The following is a 20,293-nucleotide window of genomic DNA, read 5'->3' as shown; positions in this document are numbered from 1 at the left end:
CATTATTGAATACTTGCTGCATTTTGTAGCATTTAAACAAATTACCCTTAACAACCTGAAAAGGTACAGTTCCTTACTAAAAAAAATCACAGGACCGGAAAGCTTGAACTTCATGGAAAGTCTCCAGGAACTGTCTTTATATTCTGTTTCCTATAAGTTTTTAAAAGGTGACCTCTGTTTTTGTTTATAAGGTAAGGGCCAGTCTGGTTCTGTTTAAAAGCTCATGCCTGGAAGTACCACTGGTGGTGCTAACACCAGACTGGGGAAGCTAAAGCTAAAAATAAATACCATTAGCTAAAAAAGGACAGTTGCTTTATACGCCACCTCTCAGGATGATAAATAATGATTCTTTGTAAAGTCAGAAAAAATACGTATTAACTTCCTTGAAAAATACTATTGACATGTTTATAAGAAGTACAAAATATTGATGTGGCATTACAGCAATCAAGCTTCTTAAAGGCCTGTAGGTTATACATTTGAAAAACTGAACCAATGTACCCGTGATCAGCTAGCTTGCCTGTCTGTCATTCTCATCAGTATTTATTTATTAACTGTGAAGTTCATCTTTTGGGAAATGCTTTTCCTTGTGGCCAACGCCTCTGCAAATAGGAACTTGGAGTTCATCACGAAAGTTATGTCAGAACTAGTCTAAACCAGTCAGTTCATCTCCTGGTTTTCTTTATAGGGCCAGGAATCAGAGAAGAAAGACTCTTTCACACCATGAATGTGCAATGCCAACTGAGATTTTAACTAAAGCAAGTATCTTGAGTTTATGAATCCAGAAAACTGTTTATCTCCCTTGCCGTGGGTGGGAAGGGCTGAATTTTGCCAAGCACACCATTTTCAAGTGATTAATAAACTGAATTATATTTTGTCATCGGGTTGTGAATCAGCCAATGAAAAATGCTCCTGCTAAAGTCTACTCCTTGAGCTTAAGGTTGCTTTCAATATTTGCTTCAAAAATGTTTCCATTGTGGGCATGTGTGAAGTGATCACTTGGCCATTAGTTCACATCTTCACAAGACATCGTTGCTTTAACCACGATTCCAGGAAGCAGGTCTCCCTTGAGACTTCAATATTTCAGAACTCAACTTTCCCATTCTTTAACTGTTTCCTGTCCACCATCTTTTTCTGTCCTAGAGGTGTTTTTTTTACTACTTTGGATTCAGTTCAGTCTCAAACCCACCAAGGAGGTTACCCAGTGTTAGATATAGTAGATATATTTTTATCACACCTGTTGAGCTTTGAAGTGATCCTCCTTAGTAAATCAAAACTACCGTTACAACTTACACTGTATTAGCACATTTCATCAGTCCAGTGGCTGTTTTTTTTTCAGTTTCCTGTAAGCTGAGCAAGTATATTTAAATATTCTTGCAGCAGTGTAGTTGCCAAATCTTCATTGTTTACTTGGTGGCTGTGAGCATAAGGTGCATGCAGTACTGAGTAGTGAAGTGTCTAAGGAAAATATACTTGACTGGAGAAAGAAAGATAAACCCAGTCATCCTTCCAATGAAGAGAGTCTCCCCCAGTCATCTGATAGTGTAACAATGTAACAGATTACAAAATGCACTCTTTTTCTGTTTTTGCTGTATTATACACTGCTAAAGTACATTGTACTACATTTCTTTTTAGTTGATGGAAGCTGCAAAACAGAAGGGTGAGCGTGAGCTGCTAGGAAAGCGAGAAAAGGCTATGCTGGAACTGGAGAAACTTTCACATCGTGCTGGGGAGTTTGCAGACTGCACAGAACTTGATATGATGCAACAGGTCAGCAAAGCTATTTTTTTAGAAAAGAATTAGTCAGTCACATAATTGTGTTCAAATATTGCAACAGACATCTCTCTTATGCTTATATGACATGCATGCCTACATATTTGTAGATGCACAGAAACATTATACCATCACAGTACTCTGATACATGACTTTCGTACTGAGACTCTCCAGGAATGGCCTGGATGTGTTATCGGTTACAGCTCGCATTGGTACAGGCATGGGCTTGTACTATGTAGCACCTTGATTCATTGTTTATTGATTGATTGATTGATTGTATTACATCACCAGCTGTTTCAATTTTTTTCTCCTTCATACTTAAGGCACATTGGTTAACCTGGTTGAAGGATATGTAAATGTGGGTGGAATATTGCCTGTCATAGGATCATAGGAGGTTACTAGGCTATTGGCCCTGAGGCCTTTACAAGCCTAGCCAAGAATTTAGCCCATGTTCTAACAAGTCAGCATCCTATGCCACTGTCCAGAAGGGACATAGGTTTGTATTTTCTGTTCCCCATCCAGTTACTCAGGTTGTACTTAAAAAGGTTTAATGAGGTACTCTGCTTTACATGGAGAGGGTGTCTATTCCACAAAAGGGGGAGTCTCTGGGACACACATCTGTCCAGGCAACAAGTGCTATTGATGCCACAGACTAGGTTGAGGTCTGGTGTGTGGGTTACTCGAGTGGAGCTTGACTTGCGGATATGCAGCAGTCCCATCAGGGCGGGGTCTGAGGTTGCTTTGTATGCCAGACAGAGGTCACCTCTGAGGAGTCTGTAGGAAACTGAGTAGAGGGACAGGCTTTTAGCCTATCTGTGTAGAGTAGATGTTTGAGGCTCTGGATTCTCCGGGTGAGGAATCTCTGTGGTCTCTCCAGCTGCTGCATATGCTTTGTGAGGTACATGCCAAAAAGGGCATTGTATTCAATAATCTGTTTTATAAGGGAAGAATACAAGGATGTTATGAGCTTGTCCCTGGATGTGATACCCTTACTAATGAGGTGGGCCATGTAGAAAGCTTTCCATACAACGGAGGCAATATGGTGGTCAAAATTCAGTTTGCTATCAACCTGGGTTCCCAAGCCCCTCACTACTAATTGCATGCTTAGTGCCTTATTAGCAATGTGATAATTTTTGGGGACGTCATTCTCCCCAAAAGGGATGATGATGCATTTTTTGGCATTCAATTTGAGGCCATGTTTCTGGCACCAGTCATTTGTTTGGGTGAAACCCTCTTGGAGGATGTCCACATCACTAGAGGAATTGATGACAGCACCCAGCTTGCAGTCATCTGCAAACCTGGTCAGCTATAGCCCACTAGATTTATATAAAATGTTTGAGTCTTTCACTCTTTTTTCATTTCTCATGATGGATTCAAGTAGAATAGTTTTGGTTCAAGTTTGGCATACGTATGTTAGTTCCAATTTGTCTTCCAGATTTGTACAGGGCTTGCTCCCATAACACTGTGTAGAATAACACTATAAGACATTGTAGAGTAACACTTTAACACATAAGGGCTCTGTGAAGATCAGGTTGTCAAATCTTTTTAGCAGATTGGACTTCATGACTTGATGTAGTATGTATGAAGCTATAGTCTTCAGCAAATTGCTGGAACTCTGTAGATATGAACTTTGCACCATTCAGCTGTAATAAGTCTTATAGGGATGCTGTATCTAGTAAACATTGTCTTGAAAATAGCAATCCTTTTATTGGCTAGTTGTTGTTGCCATATGTAATATTTCTTTATCTTGAGAGTAACTACTATGAGGTAGCTCTTTCCTTCAAACTCAGACAAGACTAAGCAACTGTTTTCTGCCGAGGCCCTCATGACAAAGGAGTGGTAATGTTTCTCTGTTCTGGATGGTTTATATGTGATACAAAATTGGTATTTTAATTTGGTCTTTCTTTACAATGTCCATGTTGATATTAGGCCATCATACAAACATTTTGGTTCTTTTATGGCACTCATTGAGACCTTGATGTCATTCATGTATTTGTTCAGCAGTATGGCATGTTGTGGAGGAGGTACAGCACCTCTGTCTTTGTACTGTAGCAAATCATTGTGTTCAGACATTTCTGTGCTGATGGACTAGTATTTGTATGTCAGATACTTTGTCAATGACCATTGGTTAGGCCATCCATTCCTTATGTCTTTAACTTGCTGTTGAATTTTCTTTTTGTGTAGCTACTGATTGATTTGTCATAATGTTCTGGACATAGGGAACATCTTTTTTTGTATCTGAATGTGTCTTGTCAAATATTTGGTTTCTGAATAACAGGTTGTACACAGTTAATTACTTTCCAAGGAAATGGATTGCTCTGGCATTGAAATCTTTTATTCTCATAAGTAAACTGTGGCATCTTGGAAGTTCAGACTGGAGTGGAAATTATCTACCTCCAACACTACCAGGAGAACTTCTCATGCATTCTTTTTCTATTTGTGAATATCTCTGTTCAGCATCAGTTAGCATTCTGGAGAAGGCGGCAATAGGTCTTAAAATTTGTCCATCCACTTAGAATAAAGTGGCACGGATACCATAGCTACTGGCTTCAGCATTCACAACAGTCAATTTTGTAACATCATAGTACGACTGATATCAGCATTGTTTCACTTTGCTGAAACCTTGAGCTTGAGCATTCTCCTATGACCAATGTTTATCTTTCTTGAGAAAATATGTCAGTGGATATAGCACTGTGGACAGATCAGGTACCAACTCACCCAGGAAGTTTATCATGCCTAGGGCACAGTTACACAGGTTGGAAAGACTTTTTACCTCTGATATAACTTTTAACTTGCTCAGATCTGGTTTGATTCTACTAGAACTTCTTCTGTGACTGAACTATTGAATCTCGTTCTTTCCAGGATTGCATTTGTCTCTAATCAACTTCAAGTCTGAGTTTTTAATGGTTTGTAGCACTGCTTTCAATCTCACATCATGTGTTTTTTGTACAAAACAGTAGCACACCATCCATAGCAACAACAGTACTTTCATGCTCTTTCAACAGATGTTGAAATATTTCTGGTGCTGAAGTTATACAAAATGACAGATCTGAAGTAGGGACTTTATTTGTCAGCAACCTGTGGGTCTTGGATCCGATATCGGATCCGAACCGGCAACTATTTATACAGCTATGGATCTGAGCTCCTAGCTCCTCCCCTCACCCATAATCCCCTGCCAACCCCAATTGACCCCAGATCTAGTTTGCCGCTTTTAGAAGAGACAGCTGGATTGCAGAGCTCCTGGCAACTTTCAGATAAGTTCTCAAAAACATGTTTAAAAACAGAAAAATCTCTTCTTTTTAAATCGTGTATGTGTTTAGGATCCCTTTAGGTTAATTTTTTTTCCCCTTTTTAGTGTATTTCCTCCCCTCGCTGGTCGTAGCGTGTGTGTGTGTTTTTTGTGTTTTGGGGCCTGGTGTGCTTGTGTAGACCTTTTCTTCAGAAAATCAGAGGCCCCAAAGCCCATTTTTTCTAAGTGCACCGAGTGTGGCCATAAGCTTTCACCAGCGGATGGCCACACTCGGTGTGTTCGGTGCCTTGGGGTTGAACACCTGTCCTCAGGATGCACGATTTGTGCAGGGTTCAAACCCAGGGCACTGAAAGAGCGGAGGTCGAAGCTGGTCCTGGCGGGACTTTTGCCCCCGGAGTCGGCTTCGGCCTCCGCTACTCCCGTGGCACCTCCACAGCCTGTGGTGGTCACCACTCCTGCCCCCCTTCCTCCGGCCGGGATTCAAACACCCACTAAAGCGCCGGAGGATAGGGAGGCCAGGAGGGAGAAACGGAGAGAGAAACACCACAAGCGGCGGGCCGAGGCCTCCGCTTCAGCCCCCCCAGGTAAGCGGGCTTCTCCCTCCATGCCTTCCAGGTCTCCTCCTCCTCGGCTCCGATCACCTTGCTTCTCCCCGGGACCGGAGGAGGAGGAGACCTGATCTCCGTCGAGGTCATCGAGGCGGCACTCCAAGCCTGCCTCGGTGGCCTCGTCGAGATCCACCTACAGCCTGTCTAATGCAGACTTGGACCAGATGATGAGAAGGTTCATCCAGGCCCAGCTGCAGATGTGAGTGCTCCTGCCTGCCCCCCCTTCGGGGGGGAGCTCGACACCCTTTTTTGCTCCGATAGCTCCTTCTCCGACCCGCTTCACGGGTTCGGAGCGCTTGGAGCCGGGCAGCGTTAGAGCCGGGGGTGGGTCGGCGCCGACAGTACTGGGTACTTCGGATCCGACCCTGCCCTCGAGTCTGTCGGTTCCGACCTCTCGGAGCCGTGGCCCGAGCTTCGGATCCGAGGGATTCAGTGTGCCTTTGGCTCCGTCCAGGTCGGAGCACACTGGTCCCTCGGATCCAACAGTCTCAGCGCCCGTTCCGATCCCTTCATCTGATCCGAGTGGGAGTCGGCTCTCGGAGCTCAGGGAGAGCGGCTCCCCCTCAGCCTTCGATGTAGTGGAGAGGGCTCTGTCGAGGGCATCCAGACCCCCGGCCCTTGTCTCGGCTCTGCCCTGCACTCCCTCTCTGCTGGGCCAGGCTTCCATCACCCGGCCACAGGGACAGCCTGCTTCAATGTCCCAGGTTGTTCCTTTGGAACAGGACATTGCTGGCGAGACCTCTTCGGACAGCCCCCCCGAGGAAGTGCCTCGCAAGCATAAGTGTAAGAGGAGGCACGTGGACTCCCCCCGAGTCCTTAACAGAGGACACGGACTTGGATGAAGGGGAAGGCTCCCCAAGATCACCCCCTGAGGATGTCTCCTTTGGAGACATCATGGAAATGCTTAGGCTCGGGGGGGGGGTCTGCCCCCAAGGCTTCCTCCAATGAGTCCGTGTTCCTGGAGGCATTCGAAGCAGGCCCGTCTACCTCTTGGGTGTCCCCTCCGGCTGAGCCCCTGGTGGACCTTGTGACCACCAGGGCGTGGAAGGAGCCGGACACTGTGGAGCCTATTTCCAGGCGCCCGGACAGGATCTTGAGCCCCCCCACAGACCGACCCCACTGGAGCAAGGGTCCCCCTGTAGATGCCATGTTGACGGCGGCAGCCACTGTGAGGGAACTAGCTCAGGAGAGCCCCTTGGTCCATCCCCCGAGCAAGGAGTCTCGATTGATGGATCGCCTTGGGAAGCGGGTATTCAGTTCAATGACCTTCTCGGTAAGGTCTCTGAACTACATGGCACATGTCATTAGGATGCAGCGCGATCATATTAAAGAATACGCTGCTCCCCCCCCCCCCCGGAGTCCATGTCGGCAGAGGACAAGCAATTGTACTCCACTCGTATGGCCACTCTGAGATCTGTTTCCAACACCTCTATGCAGCTCCTGTCTCACGCAACTGAGGGAGCCGCTAGAGCTAGTGGAGCGGGCCTAGTGATGAGGCGCCAGGCCTGGCTCCGACATTGTGACTTTGCGGAGCCTTTTAAGGCGTCCTATGCGAATGCCCTCTTTGATGGTTCTGCCTTGTTTGGCAAAACAGTTCGCGAGACACTTGTCCAGAGCGGGAAGGATGGGATGACGTTGTCTGCCGTCAGAGTCTGCTTCTCTGCTCCCCAGAGGTCCTTTTCCAAGAACCAAAAGGGACAGAAGAAGATGTGGTTCCGGAAATCGCAGCATTCCCAACCTGCTCCGGACAACCAGTCCTTCCGTGGCAGAGGAGGACAGGGAGGACGCCGCCCTAGAGGCAGAGGGGCACCGAGAAATTTTGGGTCCAGAGAATCCTTCTCTGATTGGCCCACGCAACAGCCCTGAAGGGTTGCCCGACTGCTCCACTCTGGAGGCAGTTGGGGGGGTGCTTCTTGAGGCACCTGGTGGCATGGGAGTCCATTACGTCAGACTGCTGGGTGCTTCGGATTATATCCAGAGGTTACAAAATCCCTATGCTTCATGTCCCCAGACTCAAGAACCTCCCCGATGTACCACCCGATCAGAGGGAGGCTGGAGCCGCGGAAATCCAGCAGCTGCTAGAAAAAAGGGCCATCCAACCCATTCCCCCCAGACCAGCTCGGATTAGGGTTTTACTCCAGGTTCTTTCTGGTGCCAAAAAAGACGGGGGACCTGAGACCAATCCTAGACCTCTCCCTCTTGAACCTGGCGGTAACCAAGGAGAAATTATGAATGTTCACTCTTCAATCCATTCTTCCCCTGTTACGGGAGAACGACTGGATGTGCTCTATAGACCTCAAGGATGCGTACTACCACATCTTAATGGACAGACGATCCAGGAGGTTTCTCCGCTTCTGGCTGGGAGCCAGCCACTATCAGTTCAGGGTCCTTCCCTTTGGCCTCACCACAGCCCCCAGGGTGTTCACCAAAGTTTTAGCAGTGATAGCGGCCCACCTGAGACTCCAGGGAATGCAGGTCTTCCCGTACCTGGACGACTGGCTCCTGACCGCCCCAACAAGGCAGCTACTCTGCTCAGCCAGAGATTTTTTTCTTCGCCTAGCCCCCCAGTTAGGCATCACGACCAATATGGGCAAGTCTTCCCTTGCTCCAACACAAGTGATAGACTTTATAGGGGCCAGATTATATACGAGAAGTCTACGAGCCTACCTCACTTCGGAACGACTACAGAACCTCAGTCTTCATGTGCGGGCCATCCTCCAATCAGAAGCTCCACCCGCGGAATTGGTCCTGAGGGCACTGGGCTCTATGGCAGCGGCAATTACTCTCCTCCCGTGCGCTCGCCTAAACATGAGGGTATTACAGTGGACCCTTCAAGTACAGTGGTCCTTCCAGCTTCTCCCTCTCTATCACCCTGTCTCTATCAGCAAAGCTTGCAGGAGGGCCCTGTTATGGTGGCTGCATTCCCTAGACCTCCATACAGGTCGTCCCTTCTGCGCTCCACCTCCCCTCGTCACAGTGACCACGGACGCTTCTCGCCTCGGGTGGGGGGGCATTGCTCAGGCAGAACAGTCCAAGGCACATGGAACGACTCAGAGACCTCCCTGCATATCAATGTTCTGGAGATGAGGGCGGTGCTGTTAGCGTTGCAAGCACTTCACAACCTTCTTCCCGTCTGAACTATTGCGATACAGATGGACAACATGTCAGTTGTCTGGTATATCAACAAACAGGGGGGAACCAGGTCTTATCCTCTCTGCCGAGAGGCCATGAGAGTGTGAGAATGGGCGATCTCCACGAACCACTTTCTAATCGCAACGCACATTCTGGGATGGTCCAATATTCTGGCGGACAAACTCAGCCGCACTTTTCTTTCCCCTTACGAGTGGTCTCTCAACTCCCGTGTAGCGAAGCAGATTTTTGCAAAATGGGGGCAACCCTGCTGCAATCATTTTGCCTCTCCCTCAAATACGAAATGCGACAACTTCTTCACCCTGATTCCCCCACCAGGGGAAGCCCTGAGAGACGCTCTAGTGCATGCTTGGCCGCCCGCTCTACTTTATGCCTATCCTCCTCTTCCCCTGATGCTAAAGATGTTACAGAAAGCCTCTCTGTTGGGGAGCAAGATGATCCTCATTGCCCCATTCTGGCCTCGACAAACTTGGTTCCCTTACCTGTGGTCTCACTTGGTGAATCCTCCCTGGATTCTGGATCCCAGCCTGGATCTGATCTCCCATCCATCAGGCTTACCGACCCTGAATCTGGACAACCTGAAGCTGACAGCTTGGCTGCTCCAGTTCCACTCTTAATTAGGACTCCTGGTATCTCCTCTCTGGTCAAAGCCATCTTGGTGGCAGCGCATAAACCTTCCACCAGGAAGGTTTACCACAGTAAATGGAAGCGCTTTTCCATCTGGGCGGAGCATTATAATGTGGACCCCTTCACTGCTCCGGCTAACGTCAGTTTTGGACTTCCTTACCGGGCTTTTTCAGCAAGGGGCTAGCTGTTCGACAGTCAAGGTACAATTGGCAGCCATCTCCCATTACCATGTAGGACATGAGACAGGTCCCTTGATGTCAGCTAAACTATGTAAAACATTCTTCAAGGGTACATTTCTCCTTAGGCCCCCGATCAGAGAAGCCATACCCCCTTGGGACCTATCGCTAGTTCTTCAGGCCTTGACTGCTTCCCCCTTTGAACCAGCTGCCTCTGCTGATCTTAAATACCTGTCTTGGAAAACAGCATTTCTGGTAGCCATCACCTCTGCGAAAAGAGTTTCAGAACTTCAAGCTCTTTCCATAAAACCCCCTTATTTGGTTTTTCATCAGGATAGTGTAACTCAGGACCAATCCATCTTTTCTACCTAAGGTGGCCTCAGAAACCAATATCAATCAGTGAATCACTCTTTCTGTTTTCTTCCCTAATTACCAAAATAAAGGAGAATACAAGCTGCACTCGTTAGATGTGCACAGGCAGCTGCATTTCTATATTCATAGGACTGCTGGTCACAGACAATCTGATCAGCTGTTCGTTTCCTTTTCTAAATTCAATTTAGGTAAAGCCATTTAGAAGGTCACCTTATCACACGGATTTCCCAATGTATCCGTCTAGCTTATGAGGCTTCTGGGAGGCCCGCACCTCAAAGGGTCCATGCTCACTCCACTCGCTCCTTATCTACTTCTACTGCATTCAGATCTAGAGTCCCTTTGGATGATATTTGCTCGGCAGCCACTTGGGCCTCATCTTATACCTTTATTCACCACTACAAGCTGGATGTCACTTCCAGAGGTAGAGCATCCTTTGGCTCCGCAGTGCTCCGGAACATCCTTCCATGATGGCCACCCAAGAGTCAGGTAGCTGGGGACTCTGTCCCACAGGTTGCTGACAAATGAAGTCCCTACTTCAGATTAAGAAGTTATGTACTCACCATAACATTCCATCTGAGTAGGTGACTTCATTTGTCTGCAACCATCCCCCCCTCCTTCCCCCTGGCCTTCAGAAGGGTTAGATGATAGTATTATTCCTGCCTTTTCCTTTTTGGGATACATTTTCAGGTATATAGGAGGGCAAACTTGATCTGAGGTCAATTGGGGTTGGCAGGGGATTATGGGTGAGGGAAGGAGCTAGGAACTCAGATCCATAGCTGTATAAATAGTTGCCGGCTCGGATCCGATATCGGATCCAAGACCCACAGGTTGCAGACAAATGAAGTCACCTACTCAGATGGAACGTTATGGTGAGTACATAACTTCTTATTTTCTGAAACAAAACTTTTTAGTAAAAGTAATAAAGGTTGTCAGCATTTGGCGGTCTTTCTGGAGGGGTATTTGCTTAAACCTACTTGAAGCATGTAATGTGGAAAACACTCTGGCATCAACCAGCTTAGGTGCACTGTCCTGTAGGGTATTCAGAATAAACCACTCCCTCATAACTGCATTGTTTTAACTTTTTCAGGTCAAAGCATATTCTTACACTGACATTCTTTTCAATGGCTGACACTATAAGGGCACACCATTCAATTAATTTGGTTGCGGTTTCCATCACAGCAGATGCTTCTATTCGAGTTTTACCTCTATTTTGGATAGCACTGGAAATGTTACTTTTCTGAGTGTGGTCAAGCATAGTGGACAGCATTTGGCTTTAAGGTTCACAGGTTCATAGGATGATACTAGGCTATTGGCCCAGAAGCTCTTATAAGCCTAGCCAAGAATTTTGCCCATGTTCCCTCAAAGTCAGCACCTTTTTCCACTGTCTAGCATGGACACAGTTAAGATCCAGAGGTGTATTTTCTGTTTCCCATTCAGTCATCCAGGTTCCTCTTATAGAGGGCTAGAGAGGTACTCTGCTTGACATGGAGAGGGAGTCTGTTCCACAGATGGGAGAGTCTTTGGGACACAAATCACATATTTATCCTGCCAACAAGTTCTATTAATGTAGGTTAAAGCTTTGCATGTGAGTTACGTGAGTGCAGCAACTCCATCAAGGCTGTGTCTGATATGGCCTTGTATGCCAGACACAGGTCACTTCTAAGCAGTCTGTATGAGACTGAGTAGAGGGACAAGGGCTTTTAGCCTGTCTGTATAAGATAGGTGTTTGAGACTCTGGATTTTCCTGGTCATGAATCTCTGTGGTCTCTCCGACTGCTACATGTGCTTGGCAAGGTACATGCCGAAATGGGCCTTGCACTCTAATGTGTTTGATAAGGGAGTAATACAGGGATGTTATGACCTCCTTGTTCCTGGATGAAATACCCTTATTTGTGAGGTGGGCCATGTAGAAAGCCTACCATACAATGGAGGCAACGTGGTGGTCAAAAGTCAGGTTGCTATCAACCTGGGTGCCCAAGTCCCTCACAACCGATTGCATGCTTAATTTTATGCTTAGTACATTGTTATTAATGTGATAATTAGTAGGGATGACATTTTCCCCAAAAGGGATAATGATACATTTCTTGGCATTCAGTTTCATAGTTTATAGTTTAATACAAAGCTAGCTGCCACTGTGGGCCATTTTAAGCCTAGCCATTTACCCCATGTGAGAATCAAACCCTGCACCTTGCGTTTGCAAGGCAAACACCTTAACCATTTTGCCGTCATGCTTCTGGCACCAGTCATTAGTTTGGGTACAGCCCGCTTGGAGGATGTTCACATCATTAGGGGGATTTAAGACAGTGCCCAGCTTCCAGTCATGTGCAAACTTGGTTCGTCACAGACCACTGGTTTTGGCTTGCACCTCAGAAAAGTATATCCCAAACAGTAGAGGCCCCAAGACCATTCCTTGGGGTACACCACTCGTTACGGGCCTGCTACTAGAGGTGGCTTCCCCTACTTTGATGGAGTGGGTTCTATCAGTGAGACAGTTAGCTACCCATCAGTAACATATGGGTTGATGCCTAGCTGGGAGAGTTTATCTATTATGCCAGAGTGGGGAATAATGTCAAAGGCTTTGGCTAGGTCAAGGTGGGCAGTGTGCACCATCTTCCCCTTGTCCATGGCTTTGGGGACTGTTTCGAAGAAGTCGACCAATTTTTTTAACAGGCACGATCTCCCTTTGACAAAACCAAACTGTGTGGAGTCAAGTGTTTGGATGTTTCCAATGTCCTTGTTTATAAGGTCCATGATAATGCATTCCATGGCCTTGCAGATCAGGCTAGTTAAGCTGTTGAGCCTATAAGTGCCTGGGTCAGTGGACGCGCCACCTTTGTGTAGAGGGATGACAATAGCTACCCTCCATTTGGCTGGGAACGAAGCCAGTGGTCTGGCTTTGGTTGAATAGGGTGTCTAATGGAGCTCTGATCTCATGCCTGAGTTCATGTAGGATACAGCCAGGGATGTTATTGGGTCCCATGGAGACTGTATGGAGCTCTGAGCTCATGCCTGAGTTCATGTAGGACACAGCCAGGGATGTTATCGGGTCCCATGGAGACTGTATTTTTTGCCTTTGAGAGGGCATTAAGGACCTGCTCCTGGTGATGAGGGGCAGATGATAGGGATGTCCTGGTTTACTGATGGGGGGGACAGGGGGTGAAGGTTTCACTGAACCTGTCTGTCAGCAGGTTGGCTATATCTATGGCATTTGTGTATTTGATGTTATTGACCACCAATTCAGAACCGATTTGGGTGTTACCTTTGAGATTGCTGACATACGTGAAGAAAGCCTTGTGATTGTCCTTAGTGGATGTGGCTTATTTGGACTTGATGTTAGCTGTAGAGGATTACACCAATTACCTTATTTGCTTGTTCAGACACAGGAGAGATTGCTTCCAACTTGGACCTGCTCCTTCTTGGTCTGGGACAGCATTTTTTTCCTTTTATTATAGAGTTTGTTTATTGCTGCTGTCCACCAGACAGGTTTACTCTTCCTTGAGGAAGATGATTTGATCTTGTCAAATATTGCTGAGACCATACAGCTATGTAGGTGCTCATATAGTTTTTTGGTGTAGGCTTGGACATTAGTGCTAGTTCCAACTGAAGGGATGGTGGCTGTGAAGCTGTTTATGCCTGTTCTGAGGAGACTGTAGTCAACTTTGGAAAAGTTTTTTTGTTTGAGCCTGACAAGGGTCAGGGAGATGGTGACTTCAAAAGTGATGATGGGGGAGTCAGGGGAGATGGTGACTTCAAAAGTGATTGGGGGGAGGGGGTCAGGGGAGATGGTGACTTCAAAAGTGACCTTTTATAGTCAGATCTTACCAAGGAGGATGACACTGTAAGGGTGCTACAGTGGCTACTCATGTTGGTTAGGGCCAGGTCCAGGTTATTTTCACCTCTCAAAGGGGTGTCGACCAGCTGATTCAATGCATTGGCGTTGACGAAGTCGAGGAATATCTGGGTGTTTATGTTGGGCTAGAATAGGTCTTCCACTGTATGGTTGGGTAGTTAGTCACACAGGATCAGGGCAGATGGTTGAATCTTGATGGATTCAAGTAAGTCCAGATAGGTGGAGTGGGCGTCCTGAGTCATGGTTGGGTGATTTGAATAGGTGTTTTATCAACAGTTAACTGCACTTGGAGTGTCTCCTGTGCGTCATACCATTTGACCAGCCTGGAGGTGTATATGTCTCTGATAAATATTGAAACCCCACCTCCTTTGGCTTTGTAGCCATCCATTTGGGGTCTGAAAGTATGGTAGGATGAGTAACCTGGTAAGGCTGGAGTGTTCTCCACAGCTTTGAACCAGGTTTCAATGACTGCACAAATGTCAGCATCCTCCAGGGCAAGGAGTGCTTGCAATGAGTGCAGTTCATGCTAAGACTCCTAGCGTTTAGCAGCATGACCTTTAAATTTCGTTTATAAGAATTTTTCATGTTGGTAATTTTGTGCTCATGACTTTGCCTAAAAAAGGCACTATGGGGAGGTAACAGCCTTTGCCAGAAGCCTGAAGCCCAGGGGAGACAGATGAAGGCCATCTCTGGCAAAGCATTGTGGTCTGTCAATCATGTCCCAGGCTGTCAGGTACTGGATCCCCTTGGAATGACACCAGAAACTAAGCCAGTTGTTAAAGTCAATCATTTTCTGTTTGCATTGAGGCATCATTGTAGGTAATGGTAGGATGCTGCTTAAGGCTAGGGACATACCTGCCTGGGACACACATTCAGCAAGCTCAATCTTTTCTCTCTTCATGTAGTCCAGAGAGATACATCTCAAGTCATTCACACCAACATGGACTATGACAGAGTCATAACAGTACCTGTTGTTAAGAGACCTAAATGTGTGTGTGATATGGTGAATTCTAGCACCTGACATGCAACTTATCGTGCATTTCTCCTTGTCTAGCCTGGTGAGTGTCACATCTGTGTGTCTCATGATAGAGTCTCCTATGACTAGTATGTTGGGTTTGTGGCCGGGCCTTAGAGGCTGTGAGACACAGTGTACTATGTGTGATGCTTGGTGCTGTGGGTTGTGGTGTGTGTGTGTTTTTGCTTTGAAGGTCTCTCTTGTTTAGATATATTTTTGTTGAGAACCCCCACATATGTAGGGAGTATGCTGTACAGATATGGGTGGTGTTAGAGGTGTGGTGTTTGTAGTGTTTGTGCAGACAATCTTCAAAGTGCCAGATGTACTGACTTGAGACTGAGACAGCAAGGATTCTAACGTCTTAATGTAATTGCATCTCTCACATATTGTGTTTCAAGGTAGTAGTAGTAGAGGGTTGTCTGTGTTCATAAGGCATTTGCTACACTGTCTCAGGATGCCCATATCAACTAGACTAGCAGGAGAAACCATAGGAAATTGTCCATCTTTTGTTATCAGAATCTGTGGAAGAGAGGTCAGGGATAGGAGAGTGGGTACTATCTGAGGAGAATACCTATATGTGTGTGTAGGGCTGGATAAAATCAATACAGTAGCTGCAGGCGAGGGCCTCGCTTACACAGGACTACTGGTAAGGGAAAAAAATGCAACTGAAATGCTTTGTAAAGGGTTAAAACAGCACAGTGTCAGTGCACAATGGGCAAACAAGCACAAACCCAAGCAAATGCTGGGTTTAAATACTACAAAAATGAAAGTAAAACAGAAACACTGGAATTGACCAATCAACCCTTGTCCCTGAGCTCTTAGCTCAACACCCTATGCCAGACCAGTTCCAGCCAGTTCACTTACTCCCATTAAGTGCAGGCAGACCCCAGCCAACACAAGAGGGCGTAGCAGGAAACACAGGAATCAAACAGATTGGTTACAGGTTTTGCTGTATCCAGGACTATGCTAAATATATTTAAAGTCTTTTTATGTTGATTTAACACAGGAGAACAGATACACACTTAAATATAACAGTAGCAAACAAGAGAAACCTGATTTAAACAAATTAACCAATATAAAAGCTCAAAACTGAACCCTGTTTCAGTAGTCTTTAATCAGAAAAGTTCTAACTGCACACTCCTGCCACTAGGGTGCAGGGGACCCTTTCTAAAAAAAATGGCCTGGATTAGTGCTCAAGTTATACAAACAGAGATAGATTTAGCAAGTCTGAATTTAGTCAATGCTGCAGCAAACAAGGCCCACCAATTTCAGAATTTATAGTTAAACTTCATCAACCACATCCAAGTTTGTTTATTCTAGAAATCAGCCCCAACCAGGGTTGCCTGATATCCCTGTTTGAGCGGGACTGTCCCGAGATCATCAGCCCGATCCCGAGTCCCACACTGCCAGTTAAAATCCTGGCTTAACAGGCTCCACTTTGTTTTTTTTTTTTTTTTTATTGGCCCGTATGTTAGTATATGAGCCAATCAAAAAATTGCAAAACAGAGCTACTTCTGTTTAATGCGGAACTGCCTGATGTTGCGCATTGAACATAAGAGGGTCTGCTGTGAGATTTTTTGATTGGCTCGTATACCGGCATACGGGCCAAACAAAAATTTCCAAACACAGAGCTACTTGTGTTTAATGCGGAACTGAGTAAGAAAACATAAAATGAGTGCCCCAAGCTTTGCTATGTTCTCTTTATCAATTTATTCAAGTAACAAGTAAAAACATACCATAAAACAAGGCTCCGTTGATCAGTGACGTTGCTTTTAAGTCCAAGAAAGTTCTTGTAAACACAAAACCACTAGTAATCCAGAGTAGTCAGTATTACTGTTTTTTAAAAAAACACCAAAGCAGTTCTTTTAAAACAGGTGAAAATACCTATAATGCTGTTTTAGTCCAATGTTCAAAGCAATTCTTGTAAAAGCAAAGAGTCAGTAACCAAAAAAAGTTTAAATCCTAGTGCTTTCATCTCTCTGCTTCAGAGACTTTTTCAAAGATAGGTTAAACCAGTTCACTTTCCTGAACTGCTTGGTGTTCCGCATTAAAGACCCTTTTTGTTTTTTTGTCTTCACTTAGGGTGAAGGACCCTTTTTTTTTTTTTTTTGTCCCTACCTGTCCCGTGAGAAATCTGGCATCCCTGGCTCCTACTCACATGCCAAAGATCTGCTGAGCAGATTATTTATGTAAAGACCTTTCAGCACATAGACCCGGAATCCATTCTAGTACCCCTTCCACTCATACATTGTTAAGAATCTAGGAGCTTGCCTGTAGGGATGCATATGACCATTTCTGATTCATGCCACTACAGACACATCAAAATGCTTCTGTAAGGAGCACATGTTATCACAAAATCATGAGGACCTGAATCAGTTTTAAAGTTTACTGAGGTTCTGTCATGAGTCAGGAGTTTGACTTGACAGTCTGATTGGTGTTTGGCATAGCAGTCACTGAACTTAGAATAATGCTTTCTGAACACCTTTCTAATTTTTATTCTCAGTTCTAATTCTTTCATTAGCGGTTTTACAAACAACAGCAAAATGTCTCATCTTGTTGCACTTCTTGCACCCTGTTTAATGTACAGGACACTGATCTGACTCGTCATGTAAATGGTTACATTGTGTGAAATTGCCAAGCTTGCATTCACTCTGCTTCTCATGCACATGCTTACTTTGGCCATTATCATGTTTGTTTAATGAATTTGATTGTCTTTGTGTTTTACTTCACATACATCATTTGCTATGCTCGTACTAACATTTTGTCTTTTAGTTCAGCAATCTGAATCGCCTTATCCAAATATAAATTCACTTCTAAATGTAACTTTTAAAGCACTTCATTATCAGCCAGCCTAGTCACAGTTCTTTTTCTAATTAGATCATCCTTTGTTTTTACAAGCCAACAGTTTTCAGACAGTTCATTCAAGTTGCCTGACAAAGGCTTCAACAGACTCTCCTTTGGTCTGAGCGCATCATAAAAAGCATGCCTTTTCATGAATTTCTTTTTGGCACAAAATGTTCATATACAGCATTCTGACCCTCAGAAAATGAAAATAAAGTGTAAATGGCTTCCACTTATTTGCCAATAGCATAAAGTGTTTACCTGGATTTCTTCTCTTTCTTTATCCAATTTGTCTGCAATTCAAAAATGTGTGAATCTTTGCCTCCATGATGGTCTGGCAAATAGCTCTGTGGAGTTGAATGGTTCAGGTGGGATACAGTTGGCCAGTGCTGATAAATTCTTGATTAATTCAGGTTTTAAGGCCGGTTGTTGTGTCTTTCGGCTTTTCCCGGTTAGGGGTCGCCTCAGCGGAACTCCGGTCCGCTAATGATTGGCAGTTGATTTTTACGTGCCGAGTTGCCAGCCCTGACACACAACCTTCAACAAAGGTACGCCCATTCACGCATGTCTCCACGCAGAAGGCCGGTAATCAGTGAAATAACTTGATTTAGAGGTAAAACAGCTATTTTTTTCAGTAGAATCAATTTATTCTAAGCTCAGTGGCATCTCTTCAGCTGTTTGGCATAGTTTTCTAGTCTGAATTGTGATTTTGGTCAATTTATATGAAAAAAAATCCAGGCATCTGATATTATGTCACAATGCATACCTAAGTATTAGATATGCAATTCACAAAAAGACAATGGGAGGACATATGTATGGCTCCCAAATATGCAACGAAGTCTAGAAGATTTAGGATTTTTAATGAAAGTAGATGAAACAACCAAAAAAATCTAAAACCACTTAAACTATGCAAACAATTAACAGATTAAAACCACTCAATATTTGTATTATTTAAGTGGTTTTAGGTTTTCTATTTCTTGCATGGTCTGAAAAAGTGCATAGTATATCCACAAAAGCGCTCACCACTCAAATAAACGGATGCTCTTTGGCTGTGTTTGGTTGTTTCATCATTTGTTTTTATGCACGTATAAATAAAGAACATCCACAGGAACTAACACAGCAACAGTCCTTTCTGAGATGAACTATATCACAAATATCCAAGGAAATATGCAAAACAAGTACTAAATAATTGATTCCGTGAAGTGTAAAAGTTTTTACCTTTCACTCTTAATGGTAACCGCCAGTCACAAATCACTCTTGACACTCTTCTCTACCCACTCCACCCTGCCTGCACTGTCTTCTTCACCTGTCTTCCACACTCACCATTACTCTGAACTGTTGATCCCAAGTATTTAGACTCATCCACCTTTGCCAACTCTACTCTCTGCATCCTCACCATTCCTCTGTCCTCCCTCTCATTCACACACATATATTCTTAGTCCTGCTGACTTTCATTCCTGTCCTCTCCTCTGTAGAGCATATCTCCACCTCTCCAGGGTCTCCTCAACCTGTTTCCTACTGTCACTACAGATCAAAATATCATCTGCAAACGTCATAGTCCACGGGGACTCCTGTCTGATCTCGTCTGTCAACCTGTCCATCACCATTGCAAATAAGAAAGGGCTCAGAACTGATCTTTGATGTTATCCCACCTCCACCTTGAATGCATCCGTCACTCCTACTGCAGACCTCACCACTGTCACACTACCCTTGTACATATCCTGTACCACTCTTACATACTTCTCTGCCACTCCCGACTTCCTCATACAATACCACAACTCTTCTCTATGCACCCTGTCATATGCTTTCTCTAAATCCACAAAGACACAATGCAACTCCTTCTGACCTTCTCTATACTTCTCCATCAGCACACTCAGAACAGACATCACATCTGTAGTGCTCTTTCCCGGCATAAAACCATACATCTGGTAACTAATTATCACCTCTCTTCTTAACCTAGCTTCCACTACTGTTTCCCATAACTTCATGCTGTGGCTGATCAGTTTTATCCCTCTGTAGTTACTACAGCTTTGCACATCACCCTTATTCTTAAAAATCTGTACCAAGACACTTCTTCTCCACTCCTCGGACATCCTCTCACTTTGCAACATTTTGTTAAACAATCTGGTTAAAAACTGCATTGCCATCTCCCCACAGGTATGCCATGTGGGCCAACAGCCTTTTGCCAATAATGTTTGTAAATGTGAACTTGTTAATATGGTCTGATTACTTTTATATAAATGTAAGTTTGCCTAAGTCACAAGTGATAATTCAATAAAGGTGTTTAAAAAATGTTCTCCATTAAATCAAGTACACTTATTAAGCGTGACTTTGCCTACCCTGATGTAAACTGGAGTACCTGTAGATGTAGCAAAAATACATCAAAAAGTTCCTAAGTTTTATTAATGATACATCCCTTGTTCAGACTATTCCTCTGTCTAGCAGAGGTGTTTATATTCTTGACCTTGTCCTTACCAACCTTTCCCCTTAGTATACTACCATTGATGTCACTACATCCTTAGTAAAATCCAGTCACATAGCAGAACCTTCTCACATAAAATACACTTTGGACACCCCCCCCAAAAAAAAAGAAAAATTACAGTATTTCACAATTACTCCAAAACAAACCTCATC

The 20,293-nt window shown here is 44.8% G+C and overlaps 1 protein-coding gene across 1 annotated transcript in view; it reads left to right on the top strand.

Annotated features, from left to right (window-relative positions):
• Positions 1-20,293, top strand: part of DNAH12 (dynein axonemal heavy chain 12) — a 4,520,724-nt gene that overhangs the window by 1,115,926 nt on the left and 3,384,505 nt on the right. The window contains exon 12 of the mRNA XM_044078497.1: positions 1,633-1,767. Coding sequence (XP_043934432.1) covers positions 1,633-1,767 — 135 coding nt within the window. The remainder of the gene's footprint in view (positions 1-1,632; positions 1,768-20,293) is intronic.

Source organism: Protopterus annectens, chromosome 7.part1, assembly GCF_019279795.1.
Source record: "Protopterus annectens isolate FY-2018-M chromosome 7.part1, PAN1.0, whole genome shotgun sequence".
NCBI lineage: Eukaryota > Metazoa > Chordata > Ceratodontiformes > Protopteridae > Protopterus > Protopterus annectens.
This window is presented reverse-complemented; position numbering and strand designations above follow the sequence as displayed.